The sequence below is a fragment of the Anser brachyrhynchus genome (genome assembly GCF_964034855.1).
Source record: "Anser brachyrhynchus genome assembly, chromosome: Z".
NCBI lineage: Eukaryota > Metazoa > Chordata > Aves > Anseriformes > Anatidae > Anser > Anser brachyrhynchus.
This window is the reverse complement of record NC_137697.1, coordinates 39,405,435-39,431,383: the sequence shown is the minus strand read 5'-3', so window position 1 is coordinate 39,431,383 and position 25,949 is coordinate 39,405,435. Positions and strand designations below refer to the sequence as shown.

The window sequence follows — 25,949 nt, the reverse complement described above, 5'->3', positions numbered from 1 at the left end:
AATAAAATAAGCTTCATTTGTACATTATTGAAGGGTTAATTACTTTGTAAGCCGTAGCTAAATGAGTACTTTTCTATGCAAACAGTATGATATTACAAGTAGCCCAGACTGGGAATGAAGTTATTAAAATGGGTTTGCAGCAGCAATATAAAGCATCTTTAATAGATGCCTGCCTAGATGCTGAGTGCACTCATTCTGTAGGTTATCATGCAAAAAATCTTGGTGTAGACAAGGCCTAGCCCTGGCTGAACCATTTCCCATGGATGTTGAGTTAACCTCCACATCACTGTATTAGGTGGTTAAATAGTCTTCTCGTTTCAGATGCAGAGCAGCTGCAAATTGTGCATCGCTTTTCTCACTTTGTGACGTTGAGACTGCTGCTGAGCAGTGGCTCTGGGAAAGCAGTTTTCAGCCACGTGGCTAAGCAAGAGCTTTGCGTTAAAAGCAGCCTAATGTACCGTGAGGGTGTGTTGCTAGATCTGGGCACCAGGAATTGTAGCTGTGGGCAGGGCAGCGGAGAGGCAGCTGCTCAGCCATGCTCCCTGTCCCGGGCTCCCTTCCTGCATCCTGAAGGAGCCGCAGAGCCAGTCCGTGTGCAGCTATTCTGAGCACCCCATCACATGGTCCTGGAAGCATTTTAATAAACTCTGGCTGGCAGTGCAGCCGGTAGCTTCCCCTCAAAATAAAACAGCTGCCCGGCATCTCAACACAGCAAGAAAGCGCCCAACCCAGCCGAGAGGATAGGGACACTGGTACCCAGCAAAAATGTCCGACAAAACCCCCTTCGAAACAGATATGCTGACACTCACGCGGTTTGTCATGGAAAAGGGACGGCGAGTCAAAGGAGCCACCGGGGAGCTGACACAGCTGCTCAACTCCATGCTGACTGCCATAAAGGCCATTTCCTCCGCAGTCAGAAAGGCGGGCCTTGCCCACATGTGAGTCCTACTGAGACATACGGGGAGGATGAGGAGGTGGAGAGGCTCCTGCTTGCACTGCAAGGCTGGGAAGAGGGTAGGGATGTTTAAGTGTATTGCAAGTGGCTGCAGGCAGGAGGAGGTCAGGGCATGGGTTGCCAGGAGCGGGAAGCGGAGATCTCTCTGGAGCACTCCAGTATTGAGCACTAGATAGAAGCGTAGGCGAGCTGCTGTTCTGCAATATTTTGCTGCTAAATCATGAGTCAGGACTTCAGGGCGCCATTCACCTCATTATACCTCGTAAAGGTCGATCCTGATGTATTTTTAAATTTACTGTGAATTTGGAGAAAAATGTACCGTGATATTTTCTGCTAACAGCCAAGCACAGTGCTGAGTGGTGCAAACAGACCTTGGCTTGCCTTGGGAAGCTGATGTTCTGCCTGACTGCAGTGTAAGTCATGCTCTGAAGCAACAACCCTGCAAGAAATGGCATATGCTGTCATGCATGGGTACATTTACCCCTCCCTCCTCAACTGGTGCCAGCGTTACAGATGGGGAGACTTAAAAGGTCTTATATGAAAAGCAAACAAAATAATTTGGCATGCAGTGCTTTGGAAAGTAAAAATTTACCTTAGCAAATCCTGGAATGACTTGAGCTGTTCTTCACACAGCCAGATAAAAAAAAAAAAAAAACAAAAAACCTCACTATCAGCCTTTTAATGGTGATCTTTTAATGGTGATCTATCAGAAGCAGCTCAGGGAGCTGGAAACTCCTAATAAAATTATGTATTTAAAATATACAGTTGTTGTTTATGTAATAAAGTATATTTGTGCACACTCCTGTGCATGTATGTATGCATGCATTTGTAGAAGATAGGGAATATATCTGTGTAAGAAAGACAATGCTTGTCATTTACTCCTTTCTAATTATTATTATTATTATTTTTTCATCCTGCGAAAACACTGAAATGTTTTAACACCCTGGTTTTTTTTTGTTGTTGTTGTTGTTGTTTTTTTTTTTTGTGCTTCTGCTGCCTATTTGGTCAAAACCCTCAATGATCTTTTCCAATCACAAATTCAATGTCTCAGTACTACCATACTCACTTTACGGGTGTGGACCGTAATTTGTAGAGAGACGTACCCGAAGTTAGCAGTGGCCTCATGTTCCTATGCCCTGACTGTTAAGTTGTACTTTGTAGTTATTAGGTGAAGCTGAGCTGTTTTTTCTTCCCATTTTAGAGGAAATGTTGCTTTTACTTATTTTTTGTCTTTCAATATACAACTTCGTATTTATTTCATAAGTGGGGAGAACTACTGCTTAATAGACTGGAGGCGGAATAGCCACCTTGCCTACAAGACACTACTACTGCCTCAGCGCTACATGAATCTTCCCTTCAGAAGGATTGTGTTATCCCATTATGTTAACGAGTAAACATCTTTTTCTACAAACAAAAATTTTCAGGCAATGACCAAGAAATATCTAAAATATCCAAACACACAAATGAGTAACCTGTACCATTCAAACTGCTGCTGAAACCATGAAATTTTGGAGATTCCTGTGGCAAGCTTTCAACCATGGTGTCTGGCTTGCATCTGTCTGCACTTATGCCTTCTTCCCATGAGCAAGAGCTGGGACCTTATCATTAAACAGAAAAACGCAGCTAGAGAGCTCTGATTTTTCTGGTTTCTCCAAACAGGAGAATGTGCAGTAACTTCTTTGATGCTTAACAGTGCAGTGTGAATTTTTAACAAATTTGCCATTTAAAGGTGAAGAAGGTCTTTAAAAAAAAAAAAAAAGAGTCATAGATTTGGGTTGGAAACCTACCTGGAAACATACTGACTGGAGACTGGATGTTTAGCGTGCCCTAAAAATCACATTCCTTTCCAGTATCTTAAACCTGGCACTCCAAAATGCAAATACCTGAAAAACTCAATACTTCTGAAAAGTTCAGGCAGATCTTAGCTTTAAATAAGAGAAAAGACCTGTCCCCCACGAGTCAGGCCTGCTGCTGACCAACACAATAGAGATTAATTAGTTGTCCCACTTCCCTTCCTTTCTTATTTTTCATAATGAATAAAAATGCAATATATATGCCCTGTATGTTTGCTTATACTTCTGACATGCCCTGACCACACGCATCAGGTCAAAATAGTTCTTCCTCAGCTGGAAATTTCAGAAATATATATTACTATGTACTACATAATTAATATGCTACTAAAATCAGAATATAGAATAGAAGCATCACCGTAACCCAGCTGAGGATCACCAAATAAATTAATCTGAATAAAATCCAGAGGAGCAGTTTAGCGTGTGAATCCAGAGGAGCATGTGGAAATATCAGGGGTTGTCTTCAAGGCTTCTGATTTTGGGGTGGCTGGGGACTGAGGGGATGTGGGACCCTCCCAGAGCTCTGAGCAGCCATATGAGCTGCTCCAGCAGCAGAAGGTGACGCAGACAGTACGTGTCCCTTCTCCTTCCCCAAAGCCTCCTGGGGCTGCCGGCAAAGCCTGGCACCTGCCAGCTGGGCTGCAGGCTCTGCTCCTGGGAGGAGGCTTGCAGAACGTCCAAGCAGGAGCCAAAGGACCCTGATGGAGCCCCCAAAAAGATGCCACTGCTCTTTCCCTTGCTCCCGGACGCTTTTATTTTCTAGCAGCAGCAAACACCTCCTAATGCATCCCAGTGGTTTAATCCAAGGTTAAAGGTGTGGGAAGATGAGAGGAAGGGATACCTGGCTTGTATTTTTCTAAAAGGTCCCCTCACTACCGCAGGTTTCTTGATTTTTTTTTTTTTTAATTATTATTAATTTTTTTTAATATATTTTCCCCAGGTTTGGCATAGCTGGCACCGTGAACGTGACGGGCGACGAAGTGAAGAAGCTGGACGTCCTCTCCAACGCCCTGGTGATTAACATGCTGCAGTCCTCCTACAGCACCTGCGTCCTGGTCACGGAGGAGAACAAGGAGGCGCTCATCACCCCGAAGGACAAGCGGGTCGGTGCGGCTCCTGCCTCCGCGGGGTGTCGGCTCGGGCAGCAGCAGGGGGCACTCGTGTTTCAGGCATGAAACCCGGCCCCGGTCCCCAAATCAGCGCTTCCCGGGGGGAGCTCGGAAAATTTGCGCCATTGCTGAATTGTTTTGATTAATAACTGAGGTGGATGGCGTGATTGCAGCAGCTAAAGGAGATGTGGAGGGCAAAAATTAGTATTAAAGTCTGGCGAAAGGGGAAAATAATTATTTCGGAGCTTGTTAGCACACCCCAGCTCCCAGATGTAAGTGTACTGTTACACTCCTTGGCCGCTGGGGTTCGGGGTTCGGATTACATTAATATTTAGGCAAGATAAAATGAGCTGAGAGGCCAGCAGAGCTGGGTTTTGCATTACACGGCCGGAGGAAACACCTGACTGCTTCATCAGGGTTCCCCAGGAGGGGATCCTGTTGCAGTGACACTACTCGCACCGATGTAACCTACCCTTTCCCCACGATGTTTTTCTTCTGCCCTCAAACTCACAGTACCAGTAAGTCCTGGTTCTGAGTGTAACAAAACAAAACACATTTACTCGAGCAAGATGCTGGCCTCCAGAACGGCTGAACCCTTTCCTTTCAAATGTCTTACACCGCTTGGACGCAGAGGACTTCTCCTTTCTGCCATCAGCTTTAGTGCTGTCAGCAGGAACGTGCCCTCTCCTGTTTCTCTGGCGGGGAAACATGCTGTACTGCAGGGCCAGGGGAAACATGTTTTTATTGCAGGGCCAGCTGGGTCAGCAGCTGCGCCACGTGCGCTCGGGGGGCTACACACAGCCACAAAAACACGGGGCTCACCAGGTAGAAGGAAACAGTACTGCAAGACAACACTATCATTTAACGTTTCCACTTCTTGCCACTTCTGTTTTAGGGTAAATACGTGGTATGCTTCGACCCCCTTGACGGCTCATCCAACATAGACTGCTTGGCACCAATAGGAACCATATTTGCTATCTACAAAAAGGTAAGAGGACAAACAAAGCACACATGGCAAAGTTCACTTGGTGAAAGCAAAATGGCTTGGGTGTATCAGCTTGCTTAGTTTCTTTTGTAGGTCCTCCAAGTGTCTTTGGGCTCAGCAGAGCCTTAGAAAGAGTGGAAGAGGTAACACTTGAGATTTACCTGTGCTAAAGAGCTTCCCGAAGTCCCAGGGAGTGTGCATTTGGTCCTTGCTAGGTGGCATCATTTCCTTCCCCCAGACACACATACATTTAGATAAAGCCACCGTCAGGCAGCTAGTCAGCTACTTCAGTGCAGTTTTCCTCGCTGCAGGAGAGCCGAGGTGTGTCGTGGTGTCACTGCTGGGCTTCCCAGAAGCTGACCAGACCCCATCATGACTAGTGTTGTGGCGGCCTCCTGGTATGAGTTTCTCTGCCTGTTGCAGACGGGAGTTTAAACACACGCTAACGATGGAGGCCACCTGAAGCTGGAGGAAGCAGTCACCTACAGCCACCAGGGCCAGCAGGTCTCCCCCTGTGGGGTTGCACAGAGCAGCAACTGTGCAGCGAATTAACAAACGTTAATAGCTAGAGTCATGCCAAGTCTTGTGATTTGATTGCTAATCTCCCAGCAGTTGGTGTTTTTCTTATGTCTGAGCTCACAGTCAGATGACTATGGGAGACCCTCAGCCATCATGATTTTGAAGCAACATTTAGATTTCTCATGACTGCAATGAAATACTTGCAGACTCAGATACTACACTTCAAACGCATGAAGATACACTTTTAAAGTCCTCTATCATCTTTTAACTCACGATTTTCCAGACAGTTCTTATCTTTGCATTTCTCATAGATGAAACACTCATCGTCAAGCATATGCATTTACTGGTAAACCAAACAGCCACAGCTCAGTCTGAATGGAGTCACAGCACAAAAGAAGTGCTGGTGTATGGCTGTCCATGGTGTCTGTGGTTAGTGACACCTGGATTCAGCCCAGGCCAAACCACACTGTCTGAAACAATGCCTGTGTATGGCTTGAGGGACTGCTGCTGGTGTATCTAACATCCTGATTTTCTCAGGGAAGAGAGCTTAGCTGTACAGAGGCAACCCATGCCATATGCCTTTATGGTAAGCAAAGGGACCCTCAGCCCTTCCATTTATCCCTGTAAAGACAGCCAAAAATACTACAGCACCTCCCTACTTTTAAGATGGGCAATAGCTGTGTTGTCTGCTATTAGTAGAGACAGTAGGCACAGTGTCACAAACATTTGCTTTCTGTTTAGAAGTGCGTTTAGGTTACACTGCATAAGGGTACACTAATATAAGGGCAAATGCTCAGTGTGATTCATATAGCATAACAGGTTGAAGTACAGCACAGATTTCTCTATCATCTTTAGCTTGCCTGTTAAGACATGTAATGACTATGGACTACCCAGCCTTCCCTAGGATTCTGCTTCAGAATAGAAACATTTCCCAAAGAACTCAAGTCCTTTCAAAGCACTCAAGTTTTCAATTCATTTTCTGATCTCTCTATAGTTGGTGTTGTTCTATTATGTATTAATATATTTGTTGTGAATACCGTTTTTAAGTTCCTGTTTTTCATGTGGGTGGGTATACTTCAGCACTTCAGAAAGAGAAAATTATGTTCCTTGGTACAAATTCTTCATATCCAAATAAAAACACTGCTGCTAGGATGAAATGCAGTTCTTCCATTACAAGAATAACTTATCAATTTTGCTTGGAATGTTAGAAACAATGTGGCATTCACAGACTTTCACTGGGATAATTCTTGACATAAAAATGTTAATTCTAATGTAGATGGTAATTAATGTGCCTTTCTTCCAAATAAGACAATTTCTTAGCAACATTGTTAACTCCAAACACTATAAACTTAAAACCCTTCAAAATAACTAAATAATTATAAGGGCTTTATTAATTATTGCTCTAGGAGAGTGTCAAGGGAATACAAGTGAGATGTTTATCCCAATGAATGAGAATCACTTAAGAACTGTGCACTTAGTCACATGGTCTAAAATTTTGGGTAGACCTGTGTGGTGCCAGGAGTTGGACTCGATGATCCTTATGGGTCCCTTCCAACTCGGGATATCCTATGATTCTGTGATTCTAAGAAAGAAAATATAAGTTTATTTCAAACCATACAAAATACATGAACCTTGTTTTGGAAAAGCTAGAACAATTCAAATTCCAATGGATGATCCTTGGCATCTGTCTGATATTTGGTACCTTCAAGTTCTCAGCTGATTGTATGACTGATTTTGCCACTATGTCAGCACCTTAACCCCATTTTCAAAGGCACACACTGCAGAACTGAAACATTAGCTTGAGGATACTCAGCACTTTTCCACCAAGGCCAGACTTGGACAATACATTTCAAACCTGAAAATGATCGTCTATTGTTGCTCCTGATCCAGGGCCACCATTACAACCCCAGGTAATATCACCTCCTGCCAAAAAACACTAAATTTGTTTCTTAGAAAAAACACCAGGAAATAAATTCCACCTTAGGTTTATTTCATTTCATGTTCAACCTGGCTTTTATTTTCTGAAGCATGTGTGTTATTGTTAAAAAGACCAGAAAAGCCAGAAAAATTGGGCTGAGGGACTGAATCAGCAGAAGCCAGGGCAAGGGATAGGACCTAGACTGTCACTGCCACTGAGGTGCCCTTAGCTGGTGGAGTGTCAGTATTGTGGGGATAATTAGAATTTTTCCCTGGATTCCTCTTTATTTTTCATGCCACTGAGCTTACTTAACAACTGTCAATTCGCTGCCAACATACATGCTATGAAACTCTGCTGCTTTGTTGAATTCTGTTTTAAATTTGTAACATTACCCAGTGCGTCAGATGGATTTTCTTCCCCTCCTCCTCCATTGTCATGAGGACAATACTCAGCTCACACACACACACACACACATGCAGATACATACACTTCATGTTGTCCCCCATGGAGAAGGTATAAAAATTCAGAGCAAAAGTAATGGATATTCATGAAACACGTGGTATGAATGGAGACCCGGAAACCCAGGCTTTCTAGAGCTGCTCAAAGGGCTGATGTGGGCAAATCACATCATGTGGTAAATCTTACATGCAAAAAATTTCAGACTCAGGTATCACCTGAGGGTTCCCCTATAGCTAGACTCTGTGGAGCATCTTTCATCTGCTTCATGAGAACAAAGGGCTAAAGTGGCTGTCTCAGAGCTGACAGAACCTTTTTGCAGTCCCCCGATTTGAAAGACAATGCCTATTTCAGTCATTTGCATGAAGACTTCCAAAGAGATTTCACTACCTCCATCTCATAGTCAAAATATAATAGAAAGGAAATCCATCTGTGCACCAGAAAGAAGTGAAAATATTCAGCAGTTAACAGAGTCAGCTTAAATCCCTGGTTTGTCCCACAGTACATGGCACTTGGCAAAACTCCTGCAGTGTTAACAATGAAATGCCGGCTGATCAGTAGCTTTTTTACATTCCAATGAGCTCTGCAAAACGTTTGTTAGAAACTGAACTTTCTTCCTTCCTTTTGGAAGTTGGCTCTTGGAAACATCGTTGTGAATGAAGATGGAAAAACAAGTGATTTCTGCCCAACTGCCCATCTTCCAAGGGAGTTTTGTTTGTTTGTTTGGCTGGTTGGTTGGTTGGTTTGTTTTTCAAAGTGGTCAACAAATGTATGGCTGCTGAGCCATATAAACCTAGAAAATGCATTTAAGTGATAGGCCTGAAAAGCTCACCTTAGAAAAATGTATTTTAAATCAACTTCATCTGTAACCTGCAGCTACACATACTGTATACACAATATGTTTGGTAAAACACATTTCTTTTGTATTTATACAAAATTAAATTGTTTTCATGAGGAAAACATACAAAAAGCTAGAAAAAAACGTAGTATGTTTGCAACTCGTTGTCTAAATATATACTTATTTCTGTATTTAATGTTACAAACAATTAGTTTACTATAGACAACCATTGCTTTTGGTGGTGACATCTATGTGCCATGGGGATATAGTTTTGAAAGAGAAGATGCTATGGAACAAAAAATAATTTTTTCTTTAAAAAATTGTTTAGCAGAGGATTAATAACTAGTCAACTGGCAAATAATCAGTATTCATAGCTCTGATGTACACAGACAGGCATTTTAATGACTTTTCCTTCATTACACGCTCATAATCTTTCTGAATAAACACTTGGAGATAGAATGATTAATTTTAAGGGACTGCATACCAGGTACCTTTGTCCATGTCATATTTCAGCTCCCATGAAGAGCTGGTTAGAAATTCTTTTTTTTTTCCAAGGAAGAATTTGACAAAATAATATTTAACAAATATTGTGAGCAAAACATAGCTAAAAGCTCTGTGAACTAAAGTAGCAAATACTTTCAGCCAAAATCTTTCAGCTGAAAATGAAAACATTTTGTTGTGAAATTACTGTCCTCCTGTGTCTTAAAAGAACTTCTGTTGTCCCATGTGTCTGCTTTCCTCTAGATGTTGGCATCCTATGATGAACAGGATCCTCAGCTTGCCCTTACGCCTTCCACCTTGCTGGATCCTGTTGGACACCCTGAAGGCTTCTTGCCAGAGCAGAGAATTTTTCTATTTTTTTTGGGGGGTGGTTTCCTTTGGAAATATCTCTGGAAGGCATTCTTGATCTTTTAAAGAATTTACTCAAAGTTCATGAAATATTTTATTTGCTACACACAACAGTCTCTGCTGACTTTTATTTATTTACTCATTTTTGGAACAGATACTCTGGGCTAGACCTGCTATTTCTATTTAGCTGTTACTCAATCTCTTTAAACCCATGCAACTACTGAGAAACTGGATGAATTTGAAATAATAAGGTGTTAAACGAGGGCCCCAAGAAAGCGTCTGAGGGAGATTCTCACTTTAATTGCCAGAGAACCAGCTTCAAAACATCCACAGAATCTCCACCACAAATGGCAAACTTTTTAAGAAGCATTAATATTCCCTACCCGTTTTATAGTCCCAAGAAGTGCAGGTTGGAGCCAGCTTTCCCAAGTACTCTCACAAATCTCTCGTAAGCTATGGCTGAAACACACTCCCAGAGCTGGCTGGAAATATTTGTACCAGGTCTGCTTGGGCTATTCTTGTTCAGTGATAACTGCAGTGCTGAAAGGAAATGTGATACCAGATCAGATGCCTGAAGTAAAATGGCATGTGAAAGTTCTGTGCAGAGCTGTATGTGCATACCTACACATGCACATGCATTACATACACAAAGGCATTTATTATATGCATATGAACACTTATATCACTTCAGTTGCCCATCTCTTCATCAGCACAGACCAATGCACAATTCTGGTTCTGCCGCGTCACACCCTCTGCCCTTTTATTCTGCTTTACTGGAAGCAATTTGTTTGCAAGCTATGCAGTGTTAATTATTGCATTCCCCTCGCAGTTATTCCCTCAGAGTGGTATCAGTGTGATAGCTTATGTTTGAATTTACAGAAAACCAGTAGCGCTGTTCTGTCTCAGATTTCTGATGATCTTGACTTAATACAGTAGGCTGCAATGCTAAGGTATCAGTTTTGTGGCAGGTATCATACTGATCACATGAGATGTATGAAATGACAAACTCCCCATGTCCTGTCACAGCATGCACATTTGCTTGCACCAAATTTGCCCTGAACTAACGAGAGCAGTCTCTATTTTGATAGTTTCAAAGGCCTGGGTAAGACACCAAAGGGAGATCTGCCCCAAGTTATTATTTAGATGTTGTTTTTACTGTTTCTCATAAGTATTTAACCCTCAGTCCAATGGTAATTTTTCCATAGGAAACGGATGACGAGCCCTCTGAAAAAGACGCTTTGCAGCCCGGACGCAATATTGTTGCTGCAGGCTATGCCTTGTATGGCAGCGCTACACTGGTCGCCCTCTCCACAGGGCAAGGAGTGGACTGCTTCATGCTTGATCCGGTACGGTTGTAGTGTTGGAAACATTGCCACTGTCTTTTAGAGCTTCCCATGCTTGGGTCTACTTGCTTTTGGTTCCTTCTTGTCTCTGCAATCTAGGTGATCTATGCCATTCTCTTTTCACTCTCATAGCATCCCACAGCTATCTTACTTGCACTTAATCATGTATGTTGGTTGCACTGCCTCTGTTCATTTTTTTTTTTGTCCATTCAGTGAGTGAGAGTTTAAGTTAAACCAGTGTTTGAGACCTTATTCATTCAAGTCAGGCTGCTGGTTTGCACAGAAAAACACTTAAAAAAAATACTGCAACCAGTGTCTTTGCTTCCACTTGGAGGATTCCTGTTTTTTTGTGGTTTTTTTTGGTTTTTTTTTGGTTGTTGTTGTTGTTTTTTCTTCTCTGCAAAAGGACTCCACCATGTTCAGTGTTTAGCCTGGGGCAAGAATCATTCCCGAGTTCATTTTAGTTTTATGGTGAAGTCCTTTAATCTGCATACCCAACAAGTTGCAAAAGCAGAACGGTACCCACACAACCAGACTTTTGCTGCCCATTAAATCTCAGCCCAGGAGCCTGACAAATGTTACTGGAGGAATGTGAGAAGGAAGCTGCTCGTTTTAGAAACCGGCATGAGATTTAGCCAATACTATAAGTTGTTTTTAATAAAAGGGTGCATTATTGCCCAAACGCCTTTTAATCTTTGTAAATAAGCTTTCTCCAGGCAGGAAGAACTGTGATCCGAACTGATCTGGTCAGAGACAGAGGGGGAAAGGTGGATATCACACCCCAACTGCTTACAGCAGTGCATGCGAGGATATGATCATATTCACTTTAAGTCAAGACAGTCAAGAAGAGTTTAAAAAAAATAAAAAGTAATTTCTTCCTTTATAACCTCATGATTTGTGGACACAAAGATCTACAATCCATCTGCTTTCAGGGTTGACTGGTGTTCATCTGATATGCTAACTGTTGAAGGCAAACTTCTTTTTGTTTATGCTACTGATGTAACAAGTTTTCATGAAGTTAACACAGATTCTGTGCTTTCTGCTCTGTTTGAATACTGTGAAGTTATACACAAGACTGGTGCTGAAAAGACCAAGCTGTGCTAGCATTTCTGCCATCTCTGGTCTGACAACTCTTACGGGAAGTCAACAAAGCGTTCTGGTGCCTGCTAATAACTGGTCTCCTCTGTTCTTCTGTAGGGTCTCGGTGAGTTTATTTTGGTGGATAGAGATGTTAAAATCAAGAAGAAAGGGAAGGTTTACAGTCTCAATGAAGGTTATGCAAAGTATTTTGATCCTGCAATGACAGAATACTTACAAAAGAAGAAATTCCCCGAGGTAAGAGAATATTAGCACTGTATCCAGTGTTCACTGGTAAGCATTACCTTCTACACTGTCCAGGCTAGTGGGAAGGGTTTTGAAGACATCTCCGAATCCAGTTCTATGTAACACTTCAGTGCTGTGGGTATGCCTCTCATGCGCTGGCTTCCAGTGCATGATATCTTTTATAACTTAGACTTTGCTAAATAAATTCATAGCTTTGTTCACCACTATGTGGAGGAAATAAATACTCTGAAACCATGCAAGCAGAATGTGGGTATATAGAGAGAAGTATAACCCTGTTTTCTAGCATATTTGAATATGAAGCTCAGTCATTTGTGCAGCTGGGCATTTGGGGCTAGATTCCACTTACTGCCCCATAGGTGCTTCCAGGGATCTGGGTGGCACCTCCATCATATTCCTGTACATGCTCACAGCTGAGAAATATGGCATAACTCTTGCATGATCTGTTTGCATCACATGGACCATGAAACCACCCAGAGGATGAAAAAAATAAAAGGGTGTGAGGCACAATTTCACCACCTTCTATTGTTAAGAGGATTATACAGTTTCCTCCAGAGAGACAGAGCTGGGAACATCCTGTGTCTGATGAATTTTCTTGTGAGAATAAGCAGCTCTGTATGGCCTGCAGTCAGGGCTAGGAGGACACAACACAAGCTCTCAGTGTGGAAATATAAAAGCTCCCTGGAAAGTGTAGTTGTGTGACCAGTAAGTCATAACAAAATATGGAGAAGTGTAACTGCTCAGGAATGAACTTGGCCTGGAAGATGGTTTTCATGCTTTCCTGCTAGAAAAGCCCATGAGATTATTTTTTAAAGCTATTACCTGTCAAAAATTCTTGCACAGCACTTATGTAAAAACCAATGTATCCAGTAGAAAACTTCAGAGTGCTGTAGAATGGAAATGTAATGAGTAAGATTCCAAGCCATCGTTCTGTGAGAAGCTCCTGCTGAGCTGAAAATCAGAGTTCACCACATTGGCTGTAGTGGCAATGCCGATCTCTTACCAAAGCCTCTTTCTTGTATTACTCACATTGCTGCTACAGACAGGATCACTTCACGGCATCCTGTAAATGCTTATTGAGATTATCTTGAAACTTCAATGCGTACTTTCAGACCAGCTATGAGAGAAGTGGAAGCCCACTACACGCCTTTCATACTTCCTGAAAGCTGGCCCAGCTGGGAAAGAGATCTGTGCTTCTCATTCTGCTCACATTATGCTGAGCTATGTATTTGGTGTAATGCACTGACAACAGGTTTTTTGTGTTTTTGCAAACCACTCAAGTGTTTTAAAAATAAAAAAGCAAAACCTTAAACAAATAATCAACCTCAGGCAGAAATGATAAGGCTGAAGAGATTTCATACACTCTGTAGAAAGACCAGACAGAGATGTTTCACCACAGGCTCTGTGAGGACAGCTCTACCATGTGATTCATAAATCCTTAGGTCAGGCATACAGGAAAAAAAAAAAAAAAAAGAAAAAAAAAGATTGCAAACACTATTTAATTTCAAATCTGTGCTGTATTTGGGGAAAAACTATTGGAAGTGTTGTTGCACTACTGCTTCCAGTCAGCAGAAGATATTTTTGTTACTTTAAAGCAAGTAGCACAGTATTGCATAGGCTGTTTGGAACAGGCGAAGACTTCACAAGGGTATCAAGCCAAGCAGTGCTTTGCTGCTCCAAGTCATAGTGCTGTCTGCGTGAGAAGAGCCAATGCACTGATGTTATGGCCACAGTGCAGAAGGAAATCTGCCCATCTGAAAGCTTGCCCTGAGCTTGAGCTCCAAAAATAGTATAAATAGGTTCCTTGGTTTAAAAAGGACCCTATATTCACATTGTGAGAGTACAGAGAGAGGTGTTGCACTCTTCCGTAGCATAAAACCTGCTTCCTAGCATCATCTATAAGACATATTTATCAAACTTTCAGCTCCTGCTACAGCCCAGCTACAGCTCCATTGCTGGTGCTCCCACCTTCCTGCAGCCCCAGGCAGAGCATTGCACAGCTGTGGTCTGTGTCTCCTGCTCTTCAGCACGCAAAAGGGCAGTGGGGAGTACCTGCTGGGTGCCCACCACGTGGATAGCTGTGACCTGAGGGAGGACTGACTCCATCTCCTGCTGTGTGGGGCATGGGAGGCCCCTTCTCAACCAGGAGGACCACTCTTACCCTATGGCCTTCTGGCCACTGTAAGCCAAGAGCCAAGGCACCAAATTCAGCTTCTTGTCACTTTATCATATTCTCTTTTTTCCTTTGATCCAAACTCTGTTTCCCCTTTTCTGAGGTTCTTGGTCAACATGCTGTTCAGATGACTCTCTTAACATTGCCAAACAGAATTGAAAAGTTAAACATTAAACAGGAAAACCAAGTGGAGTGTTGCTCACAGCGTATCCCATGATCTGTATCACTGTCACTGATGACCAAACATTAAAAATTGGCCTTTTATAAGGAGAGGAGAGATTTTCCCTTACTATCTAACAGCAGTGTCCCAGACTAGATAGTCTGGACCACAGAGCCATGTTGACTCTCAAAGTTTCTTGTGGAACACCACTAAAAAAGCATCAGATCTGAATTAAAAGCACTAAAGAAATGCTACTGTTCTGCAGATCAGCTGTAAGCCCCTTACAATTGTCATGCAGATCTTGGTGGGAAATATTTTTCTAGTCGAATCTCTTCTGGAATGACAGTCCAGCGTAAAGGTATTTTTTTTTAAGCATCCCAAAATCTCTTATTGCTTCAACAGATGAAGAGCAAGCTGCTATTTGTAAGGCTTCCTGTAAAACAACATTTACTTCAGCCTGCACTATATAATGGCACTATTGTGCCAGAAATTGTTTCTGCAAAAATTTTAGTCTAAACATTTCCTCCAGTAATCCTCTTAGGTCTCTAGCACCCAGCTGGAACTGGTTCACTGACAGTAGAACTCTGAAACATGCTGTGGCCATCTCTATACTTTGCTATTCCATTTCATTTTTACCTTGACTTAGAATCATAGAATCACAGAATGGTTTGGGTTGGAAGGGACCTTAAAGATCATCCAGTTCCACCCCCCTGCCATGGGCAGGGACACCTCCCACCAGACCAGGCTGCCCAAAGCCCCATCCAGCCTGGCCTTGAACACCTCCAGGGATGGGGCATCCACAGCTTCTCTGGGCAACCTGTGCCAGTGCTCGCCCCGTCTGAGTAAGAATTTCTTCCTTACATCTAACTTTAATCTACTCTCTTTTAGTTTAAAGCCATTACCCCTTGTCCTATCACTACACCCCCTGACAGAGTCCCCCCCCCCGTGCTGTAGGCCCCCTTTAGGTACAGGAAGGCTGCAATGAGGTCTCCCCAGAGCCTTCTCTTCTCTAGGCTGAACAACCCCAAATCCCTCAGCCTGTCTTCACAGGAGAAGAGCTCCAGACCCTCCTGCAGCTTTGTGAGAAGCTGAGTCCTATCGCAGCTTGTTGGCTGAGAGCCATGCAGTGGAGACTTCTCTTAGCAATGACATCAAAAACTTGCCATCAAGAGCAGGAAACTTTCTTCTGCCAGTCAGCCCAGCTGTGCCCAAGTGACATTAAAATGTTAAGAAAAGCATTGTGGTTTTTTGTCACCATAACTGTACAGAGAGGGAGGGATGCAGATTGTTGCCATAGTCTGTAGAAAAGACTTCTTTCCCCTCACTCTCCTAGTCATCATAGTTATGCAAGAAAAACAAGGTCTCATTCTGCTGCAGAAGAACATAGCTTTCAGAAATTAGTAGAATAAGTAGGGGAGAAAATGACTTCCATCACATTGTGAAGAGAAAAAAATCAGAGGACCTGTCTGTTATGAGCCACTTTTGTTTCCCTGGGTTAAGAAAAGCAATGCAAAGGGTGAAACCAAGAGCAATCACAAGCTTCTTCAAACACTATGGATGCAGGTGAAGGGAACATCGAGGTTCTCCAACTCTTTCATTAACATCAAAACACTACAAAATGCTCACTGGGCAAGCACACTATTTGGCACTCTTCAGAACTTGGGTTGAATTTCCCTAGCTCTGCACTTTTGTTTGAGATGAAAGCCTGGGCAATATACCAATAAACATGCAACACCTATTAACTTTCTCATCTGTAAGAAAAATGTCTGACTGACCAAACTGGGGAAACAAGAACATTTCTAGTAACTAAAATGATTATTTATCCCTCCTAAGCAGGTAGCTGGATACTAAGGGAAGTGAAAATTCTACTTCAGTCAGTGGTTGAAGTGACAAATCTATAGGAATGGAGAAATTTCTCTTCTTTCTTAGCACAGTCTCAGTAACGCAGTTGCAGTTCCTAGCAGATTGAATTTATGTCAGGGTAAGAAGCAACTAAAATTCTCAGTGGCCTCTCATTATCTTCAATTTACACCACCCAAACACACACAAATTGTGCAAATCATCTGCTTGTGAACAGGAAATCCAGCACATCCCAGTGTCTGATGGTTTGTACACAGGTGGCTCAGCTGTGCAGCTCATGGTCAGTAAGTAGTATACTCGTGTGCTGCAGGTTCTTTATCTGATAATGTCCTAAAAGCAGTGCTTAGCACTCTGTTTCATGGTCTGCTTGTGACCAATATCCTATGACTTTTCCTAAAGTTTAAAGAACTTTTCTTAGAGTCCCCTTCTGAAACTGGAAGAAATAACTCTTTCTTTGTCTGTATTTTTAAAGATAGCTTTAGACTATAATCATAGTTTTGCCTGAAAATTTTCTTTTCCAAAACTGCAAAAGTACTTTTCGTCTCTCTTTAACAGCTCTAAAGGTGCTTTTTTTCTGACCTCAGATTTTTACAGCTGCAAAGTCACAAATGCAAACAGCTGTGGGGTCAATAAGCTGTCATTGGAAGTCTAAATAATTATTTAGGCAAAAACCATGGAAATTTAGGGAGCAAGTACTTGACGGTATTATTCAGTTGTGTCTGGAAGTAATAAGACCAAGAGCTAGGTTTAAACTAAACAAAAGCTAAGAGTTCTGGGCTGTGTATTATCCATCAAGTCTTTTATACTTTGTAGTGTCTTCCTGTGAATTTTCAATAGTTCTCCTCATCTGTACAGGCAAGAATTATAGAAAATAGCAGAAATACAGTTGAACAAGGAATATCACACTGTCTGGAACAATTCTGTAGTCCAGTTTTACTACCACCTGTAACAAAAATCTAAGTCTCATATGTAGTGGCTTAGGACTCGAGTTCCTAGTGTTTTATTGCATTATGCTGTGTAACTTGAAGAGAATCTGTTCCCATTTTAAATGACAGTAAATATCAAAACTTCACAGCTGCATAAAACAGTTAGTTAGATAAAGTGATTTCAAAATAGAAAAATGCTTTTCTTTATCTGTGGTTTTCCCTCCCACTTGTGGTTTTCCCTCCCACTTGTGTGTTGTTTGTTTTTTTTTATTTTTTTTCTCCCAGCTAACCTCATGATTTTGCTGGGAAGGGTGGCTGACTTGTGACGTGTTCTTGGAGCTGGCATTGTTACACAAGTTCTCTCTTTATATGTCTCTCTATACCTAGTACTTGCACAAGGCAAGCCTTGTAGAAAGCACTGAGATATTCTGAGATATTTTATTAGACAATGGATTCAGCCAGACAAAAAACAAATAAACAAACAAACAAAAAAAAAAAACACTTGCAAAAACATGCAGAGGTCTTTTCAAACTTTTAGCATTGCAATACACAAATATGTATGCACATTAAATTTGCATGAAGCCTTAGTCGTTGTCAATTTCTAGGGGAAACCAAAATTCCACTCCTGCTTTATTGAAGACAGAGTGAGAGATATCAGTAGACCACTAGACATCTTGGCATATTAGCTCTCAGAAAGCTTTCCTTCAGTTTACATCTGTATTGTGTATCTCCCCTTCTTAAAAGTATAGTGATGCATCACTTTTCTCACGGTGGAGCTAATTTGGTGTATATCACTTCTATTTGTGCAAGTCACCCGTTTTTGTGTGTGTGTGTGTGTGTTTTCTTTTGTGTGTGTTTTTTTTTTTTTTCTCTATCTTCTATCTTACCATTTTTATCACTAGCAAACCTGAAACTGGTTGCCTAATAAACCTCCCTAATTGCTCTCACCAAAATGACCTCTCCTTTAGCAATATGAATTTCTAATCTGAGAGCAACTACATGATTAAATTCCTATTATCTCCCAAACTAAACTCCAGAATGAATGCTACAACCAGCTTCAAAACTTGAAAACAAGTCAGAGGGAAAAATCTGAGAGTCCTCTGGGAACTGCCTGGATGTGTAGTGAAAAGTGATATGCTTCCTTGTGCCCCAGCTTAGGGACCTGTGGAGGATCAGAAATCAAACGGGTACTTTGTTCTGATAACAGGAAGAAGATTTCACTCACTTTTTCACTACTTGCTTTTTCACAGGTGAGCAGTTGATACAATATTGTTGTGCACTCAAATTACAGGCAAAGCGGTTTCCACATTGTGAGTGTTTGTCTTTAAAGCCCTTATTTTAGAACTTCATGATGATCACCAAGTCTTACAAAAGTAAGGCTGGTTTAGGCATTTACAGTGTCCATATGCAAAAATTGATTTAAGTAGCTTAGATACCTGGCTTATAACAAAATGATATTTTCCTGTGCTAACAATTGTCTAGCCTGGTAGATGTAATGCTCCATTTCTATGTCTTTCAGGATGGCAGTTCCCCATATGGTGCCAGGTACGTGGGCTCCATGGTTGCTGATGTTCACCGTACGTTGATGTATGGTGGGATCTTCATGTATCCTGCTAATCAGAAGAGTCCTAAAGGAAAGGTAAATCATTTGACTTCTCTGGTAAACTTAGTCAGCTTAATACCTCAGATTTTCCTGTAAAGAAAATAGTAGCAGATATACAGGAATAGTTTAGATATATAAAGAGATAATTATTTTCCCATCTCTGGAGAGTATTATTAATGGATATGATGGTCAGCAATCTAATTTAATCAAGAAAATTAGGCAGTTGCCAGCTTAAGCAAGAAATGTTCCTGTGTGTTTTTATGTTAAAAAATTCCCAAATATTTTTCACTAAACCCAAGGGCTTTATTCATTTTTCTGAAGAAAATCATTGCTGTATCATAGAAGCCCACTGAGATACCTATGCACAGCTAGCAGATAAAACACTGGTCTAAGAAAGACCTTCACCCTTTTTACTGGCAGCTAGAGTCCAGAAGGGATATGCTTAACTACAGTCAGGGTTTTGTTCAGTGCTAGACATCTGAGTTTGCCTGTCTACTCTTTCCAAAGTGTACTGAGCTTACTATCACCAGCCCTGAAAACACAGGTTTCTACTAACTGACCAAACCACTGTCAGTGGAAGGTGAGTTTTATGCATACTGAGACCAATATTCTGGGAAAATATGATTTCCCATTTGGGCACCTGTACAAAACATGCCATGGCTTAATGCAGTTCAGTGGAATGCAGTGACTCCACAGTGCAATGTTGTGACTCCATGAACATGCTGAACCATGGGCCGTAGTCAACCTCAACTTTTCTCCTGTGGCATCAGATGCCCTTACTATCGAATTTCTCAACAAAGATGTTTTAAAAGCAGTCTGAGTATACAGCTGACTTGTGGACTACAACTAACCTGCAGGTCATGCTTAGGAAATGAGTAGCTCAATGTGTAATATATTAGTCATAGTGTTCTGACTCCTAGACCTTCTTCCTTCCTGACCAACACCATGGTTGAAACCTTCTGTTCAATTGTTTTTATATGCTTGGTTGGATATGTACAGGAATTTACCTTCTTAAAACTACTTGTCCCATCTCTCCCGCTGGAGTCAGAACACGCTGCTGTCTACAGTTCTTTAAGGATGGAGGACTACTGGTTACAGCCTGGTGAACACGTATTTATCAGAAGAACAGCAGATCCAAGAGCTGTGGAAAATGGGGAGAACAGAAAAACAACTCTTTTCAGAATACACACCAAAAATGTCTTAATGTCTGTCCAGGCAAATTTGATTTCAATATTTGATACAGCAATTGAACTATTACCTGAAGAAAAACTGCTTTATTTCAGTCTTGTAGTCACAGTGAAGAAAGAAGAAACTCAACACATGGTTCCATAGTGGTGCCACTGCTGTTTTCTGGCTCCTTCAAAAGTTGGCCGTACACTACAGAAAACAATGAGGGCTAATGGTCCCACTTTGCCTGTCAGGTAGAGGCTTTGTAGCAGAAACAGCATTTTGGTGGGCCTTAAAGATAAGAACGATGTCAATATGTGCTGTTTATGTTTGTGGTGTATCATGGATTTTTTACAAACACAGTGATAAGGGAACTATGGATAGGAAAGTCCTGTGTCCACCCCTTTTCTTAATAATTGCATTCTGTTGTGCTTCCTTTTACCCAGAAAACATTCTGTCTCTTGCACACATGAAAAGACTTTTAAGCATAACATGAAGTAACATTATAATACACGAGTATGTTTTAGAATGCCAGCGAAATATTCAGCTAAATCTACAGAGGTAATGTCCATTAAAAAATAACTAGCTGTCATCTATATTCTTTTAAACACAGAATATTTTGGCACATATCCTAAATAAGTTTGCATTCAGCTGGAACACAGGCACAACAGAGGCAACATTTTTAAAGCCATGAACAGGGATCAACAGACTCCATACTAAAAGTGAAAACTTTCTTTTAATAATTACTGCAGTTACTTTCAAAACTAGAGTCTCTATCTGCATGAATTCAAGCCACTGATATCTATTCACATTTCTGAAAATCTGCAATCAAAACCTGAAATTTGAAACTGGGAGCTTCAAGTTTCAAACTCCAAAATATCCTGACCAAACACAACGTGATTACCCCAAGCTTTGAGATAACAAATAAAGCCTATACATAGGAAGACGTTTTGACTTTTCTTTCCCGGTATGGTTGTCTTGCTTAGCTGGCTTTAGTGCTTTGCTAATGTCTGTGGGCCCAACAGCTTCTTTTGACACTTTTGACAAAATACAGCTTCACTGATGATACACGTCAGTATGTCAGCTTGGAAACTATGGCACTGATGCTTGAGAGCAGGGTCAGTGCATTTGTCTTCAAACAGAAAGTGTGAAGGGAGGTGAAAGGAGGAAAGAAGGGACTGATGAGAGATACATTGCTACTTAGGTTAATTTTGTACTTAGGTCCAAAATTTGCCCAAATCACAGGCTACGTTCTGGTAAGACCTCTGATGTAATTACCCTCAAGTACAGTTTCTTGTTCCCTCTTCCTTTCTAGCTCCGACTTCTCTACGAGTGCAACCCTATGGCTTTCATCATCGAGCAGGCAGGTGGGATGGCGACTACTGGGACTGAGGCGGTGCTGGATGTGAAACCTGAGGGTATTCACCAGAGGGTTCCTCTCATTCTCGGTTCTCCGGACGATGTGAAAGAGTACCTCGCTTGTGTACAGAAACACCAGAAGAGCAGCTAAAGGCTTTTCTACTTCAGACCTTGCTCATCTGTCTTCAGTGTACAGTAAAAACAGTACCTTTCAGGATGGTGGAGTCTAGCATTTTAACACCCACCTCTCGGTGAAAATCCCACTTGATGAGGGCAAGAGAAATAGCGAGAATGGCTGATGGGAAAAACAAAAGTTTCATTTCTCCTTGCAGACAAATGTAAAAATCCTCTAACTCTGATTTATGTGATGCAAATGTAGAAACAAAGGCCTAATTAGTAAACAGAAGCTACTTACTTTACATAGTACTAACAGAAAGAAGGGAATGGTATCAGTACCCCTATCTGATCTGACATTACATTTTGGTATTGTTTGAGACAGGATTTTCATATAAACCTTTGCAATGCCACTATCTGGATTTTCTTTTCTTCAGAGGTTTTGTTGCAGGTGCTTTTTATCTTGTCAGCCCTGAGAAGACCAAAAGTCTTGTGCTGTGTAATTAATAAAGATGAAAAAGCAGTTACATTGCAACAGAATTTCAGTCTACATGTGAACAGGAAAATGCCTGATGTTATTTACAGACCTGGAACTCTCAATGGCACAATTTGTAATAAACAGTTGCTGCAAATGTGACACTCAAATCATACACACTCCCGTTTTATCTGTAATCTGCTGCAACAGAAGATCAGTTATTACCACAAAGCCATTGATACACCTCCATTTTCCTTTGCTTTGAAAGGTTATAATTTCAGATTTACATTTGCCCTTTTACACACATTATTTTACTGCTCCTAGACAACTCCTACTAGTGCCCTGCTGCCATGACTGACACTCCCTAAGGAGATATGGAATCAGCTGTGAAACTAGCAAGCATTCATTGAGCAATAAAAGTAAAAATTATTAATTAAAAGAAATGTGTAACTATGCTAAGCAATAGGAGAGTGAAAAATGGCGGTTTAGGTCACTTAAAGCACAAGGCATACTGATTTCTTTATAACCCTTCTGTCTCTTACTGGTGTCATCACCTGGACATTTATTTGACTGTCTTGTCTTAACCAATTCCTGCCCCATCTGCTCATTTCCACCCCTGCTCCACTTCCCCAGCCATACTTGGACAAGACTTAAGAACTTAAGAACTCACCATGAACTATATTAGTACATGGACAGGAGTTAAAAATACTCCTGCCAAGAAACCCCAGTGGCTATTGCGAAGCTTACAACTATGTTCTATTATTCATAAAGCCACAGGTTGAATAAAGGCAGGCATAAATTTATACAGAATGGGTATTAGCTCATAGGCATTGTTATCACAGGGGTTGTGGATGTGATTTCAGTACTGCTTCAGGTATCAAAGCACTCTTTCTACAGGTGTTTATCTGGTACTCTTTAAAGTTGTAATAGTGACATCCGCCTAGGATCAGCAAGTACACCATGTACTTGTTTGTTCTGTTCTTTGTCATGTGCTCCCGAATCTCTGCTTTCAACAGCAAAACAGGCAACACTTAAATCTCAGAGAATGAAGAGGAAGCTGGGAAGAGAAAAGGCTGGGAGGGTCTAGGTAATAGACAAGGCAACCTTACCATAGAAAATGTAATTGTACACTCTGACTGTGAAGCTAGTGCACTAGTTTTCTTTTCTGGCAAACAAAATATGTGCACACTGCATGTATATATTTATACTCATATATAGTCACTCACCCCCCCCCCCATCCCCATCTCAAACACAGGTAGTTGTTGGGTTCACCAGTTTATCAAGAAATTCTATCACATTTCTCAAACAGGAAACTTAAAACCAAGCATAGTTTGGGGCTCATGTAGGAAATAGCAACACCTGAACTGTATCAGAAAAGAGACCACTTGTAAGCCTGCCTTGTTTCCAAGGGGCCAGGAGAGAGTGCAGGGACTTGGTACTCCCCAGAGTAACCACAGGGTCTCTAACAACTGTTATTAGACACCTGCTGAAAGAAAGTTTGTGTTGTGGTGGGCACACACACTGTAGTGACTAAGATCTGTGTTTCTTTGTGGACAGTTACACCATTATATGAATAATGTGATGTTTCAGTGGCTTACAGTCAGCACAAACACACTGTAGATGCCCTTATTTCAGCATGGTTTCATAGCAGAATCTGTGTATAATCCCAGCTGGTAGCCTTTCCATGGCTTGTCTTTTTTTTTTTATCCCCCCCTCAGTATGCACCACAAGCACCTGTTGGCACAGGACCTAGTGCTGGGTAGCCGATCTTACAAACAATTGCAGTTCTGGTAGCTGTTGATGCTCAAACGATAAAGCTCACAGTTTGTGGGCTGCTGGGTGGCTGGTATGCAAAAAGAGATCAGTATCTTCTCCGAAGGGAGAATAATCTCATTTCAATTGGCAACCCATGCAAACCCCAAACACAGATTAAGCAAGCAGCAACTTTCTCTGGTGTGCTCCGTGGTTTTTCTTCACCAGTGTCCCATCTGACCTACAGCACCCGCATGGTTCTCCTAAATATTTATATAGCTGCTGTCACATCTAGCATAACCCTGCCACTGGATGACCCCGTGGCAGGGCAAGGGGTTACCATGACCCAGAGCAGGGCAGGAGGGACCGGGAAGGAGCAGAGCACCACCGGGAGGCAGCGGGCATCGCTCCGGGCTGGAGTTAGCATCTCTCACTGCTGGATCTGGAGGCAGCCCTCCTCACACCGCCAGGACGGGGTTTAAAGTTTCCCTTCCCAGTGCAATACCCGTTCAGGACATTTCTTCAGAGCTATCTGGCACAAACCGCAGGATGCCTGTGGTACAGGGTCACTGCCTACGAAGCCCTTGCATTACTAGGCCGCAACTTCCCCTCATGGTCAGCTGTCAGGATGTGGGAGGCATCCAGACAGCTGAGAGAATGAGAGGCAGAATTTATTTTTTAAGAAGCTAGAAGCGATATTTAGTGATGTGAGAGGTGAGAAAGGGGACACACCACCAGCTGCCTTCAAAGCTGATGGAGAACTAGGGAACAGAGCAGCCACCAGTGCTGACCACTGCTCAAGGCAAAGACACTTTGCCTCCACTTACAGGAGCAGCTGATGCTTTATATTACACCTCAGGCTGGCACCAGCATGACACACAACCGAAAATCCACAAAAAATCAAATATACGAAGAAACAGAACCGCATTTAAATATTAGTTTACACATGTTCCATTATACCATTTTTTAACTTGGAGCATTTTTTTTTTTGGTACAAAATTATACATAAACCAACTCCAGCTTGATTCCCTGATACTTTTGGAGAAGGATGTGGAAAGCAAAGTATAGAAGTTGTGTTGTACCAAGTTGACAAACATGATTTTCTTAAAGCGCTGTTTTCCTACTCGCTGCCAAACCAAATTTGTATTTCCAATGTCAGGACGAATTTTCACCTATTTCAGAAGTAAAATGAAAGTGAACTACCTACATCTGGTCGTATCCAATAACAGAAGAAAACACAGCAACCCCCGCCACTAAAAAATGAGCAGTGGTTTTGCCAGTTACTTTGATTAGAAATTAAGTTAGCCTGAACAACCAGCCACAGAGAAGAACAGCAGGCCTTGTGACTGAAATCACAAGACCGGGGATTAGAAGGCAGGTTGGGGCTGGCAGGGTTCCCAGCAGGCTGCTGCCCCACAAACCCAGCGTGGCAGGGAGGTGGCTGCGGGCCTGCAGCAGGAGATTGCCGCTGCTCCAAGTCTCTAAGGGTACCAAACTATTCCCTGGTAGCAGCAAAATCTTCCCTGAGAAAGCAAGACAGCTGGCGTGGGGTTGCTCTTTGAAATACTGGATCAGATGCAGCTTTGAGCATTTACATCGAAAGTCTGTATTATTTTCTTTTGCTCTGCACAAAACATACGTGCCGGGAGTTCTGTTGCTTTCTAGTTAAGTCCAAGTGATATTTCTGGCAAAATCAGGCAAGACTTTTTGTCATGTATAAAGTGGAAGCAGTATACCACAGGATGATTAAAAAGAACAAGAAAGAGCTCTTTGTTTAACTTAATTGCATTACCCAGGTTCATAGTGAGAAAAGGGTGATCAGTACATATGGAACAGAAGAGAGAGATAAACAAGAGGAAAGATGGTAAGATTGTTAACTCCTGCAAGACTTCAAAGGCAGAACTGCATATTTTCCAGAGATATCCAAGCTTTGAATGTGAGTAACACAAGAAGAAAAATTAACACAAAGACAGGGTCTTCATACAGACAGCTACTCAGAGGTACAGAAGCTCACATATTTTAAGGAGACAGTGCCTGCTGCTCCTTGTCATCATGGACACTGCTCAGAAATTCCATGCATTTCTACCAGAAAGAGGTTTTGTTCCTGCAAATACAGATTTTCTGATTTTTTTTTTCTGATTCCAGAAAACATAAAGACCTCAGACCAAGCCTGGGTTTGGATTACGCGACTCCACTG

General features: G+C 41.9%; 1 protein-coding gene and 1 long non-coding RNA gene across 2 annotated transcripts; one reads left to right on the top strand and one right to left on the bottom strand.

Annotated features, from left to right (window-relative positions):
* Positions 1–545: 545 nt before the first annotated feature.
* LOC308185208 (fructose-1,6-bisphosphatase isozyme 2) lies at positions 546–23,021 on the top strand. Its single transcript, XM_080573029.1, has 7 exons — positions 546–938; positions 3,746–3,908; positions 4,810–4,902; positions 10,685–10,825; positions 12,020–12,157; positions 18,802–18,921; positions 21,368–23,021. The coding sequence occupies exons 1-7, from the start codon at positions 766–768 to the stop codon at positions 21,560–21,562; spliced, it is 1,023 nt and encodes a 340-aa protein (XP_080429155.1). The 5' UTR covers positions 546–765; the 3' UTR covers positions 21,563–23,021.
* LOC308185210 lies at positions 16,990–20,952 on the bottom strand. The gene is made up of 3 exons (XR_013943199.1): positions 20,144–20,952; positions 19,893–20,026; positions 16,990–18,910 (listed from the first exon to the last, which is right to left on the bottom strand). It is a non-coding gene; the product is annotated as an uncharacterized lncRNA (long non-coding RNA).
* Positions 23,022–25,949: the final 2,928 nt, after the last annotated feature.

Excerpts from the sequence above, each read along its gene's own strand:
- LOC308185208 (XM_080573029.1), top strand. The coding sequence starts at position 766 with ATGTCCGACAAAACCCCCTTCGAAACAGATATGCTGACACTCACGCGG. Across the intron at positions 10,826-12,019 it reads ACTGCTTCATGCTTGATCCG|GGTCTCGGTGAGTTTATTTT; the intron begins GTACGGTTGTAG and ends GTTCTTCTGTAG. Across the intron at positions 18,922-21,367 it reads AGAAGAGTCCTAAAGGAAAG|CTCCGACTTCTCTACGAGTG; the intron begins GTAAATCATTTG and ends CTTCCTTTCTAG.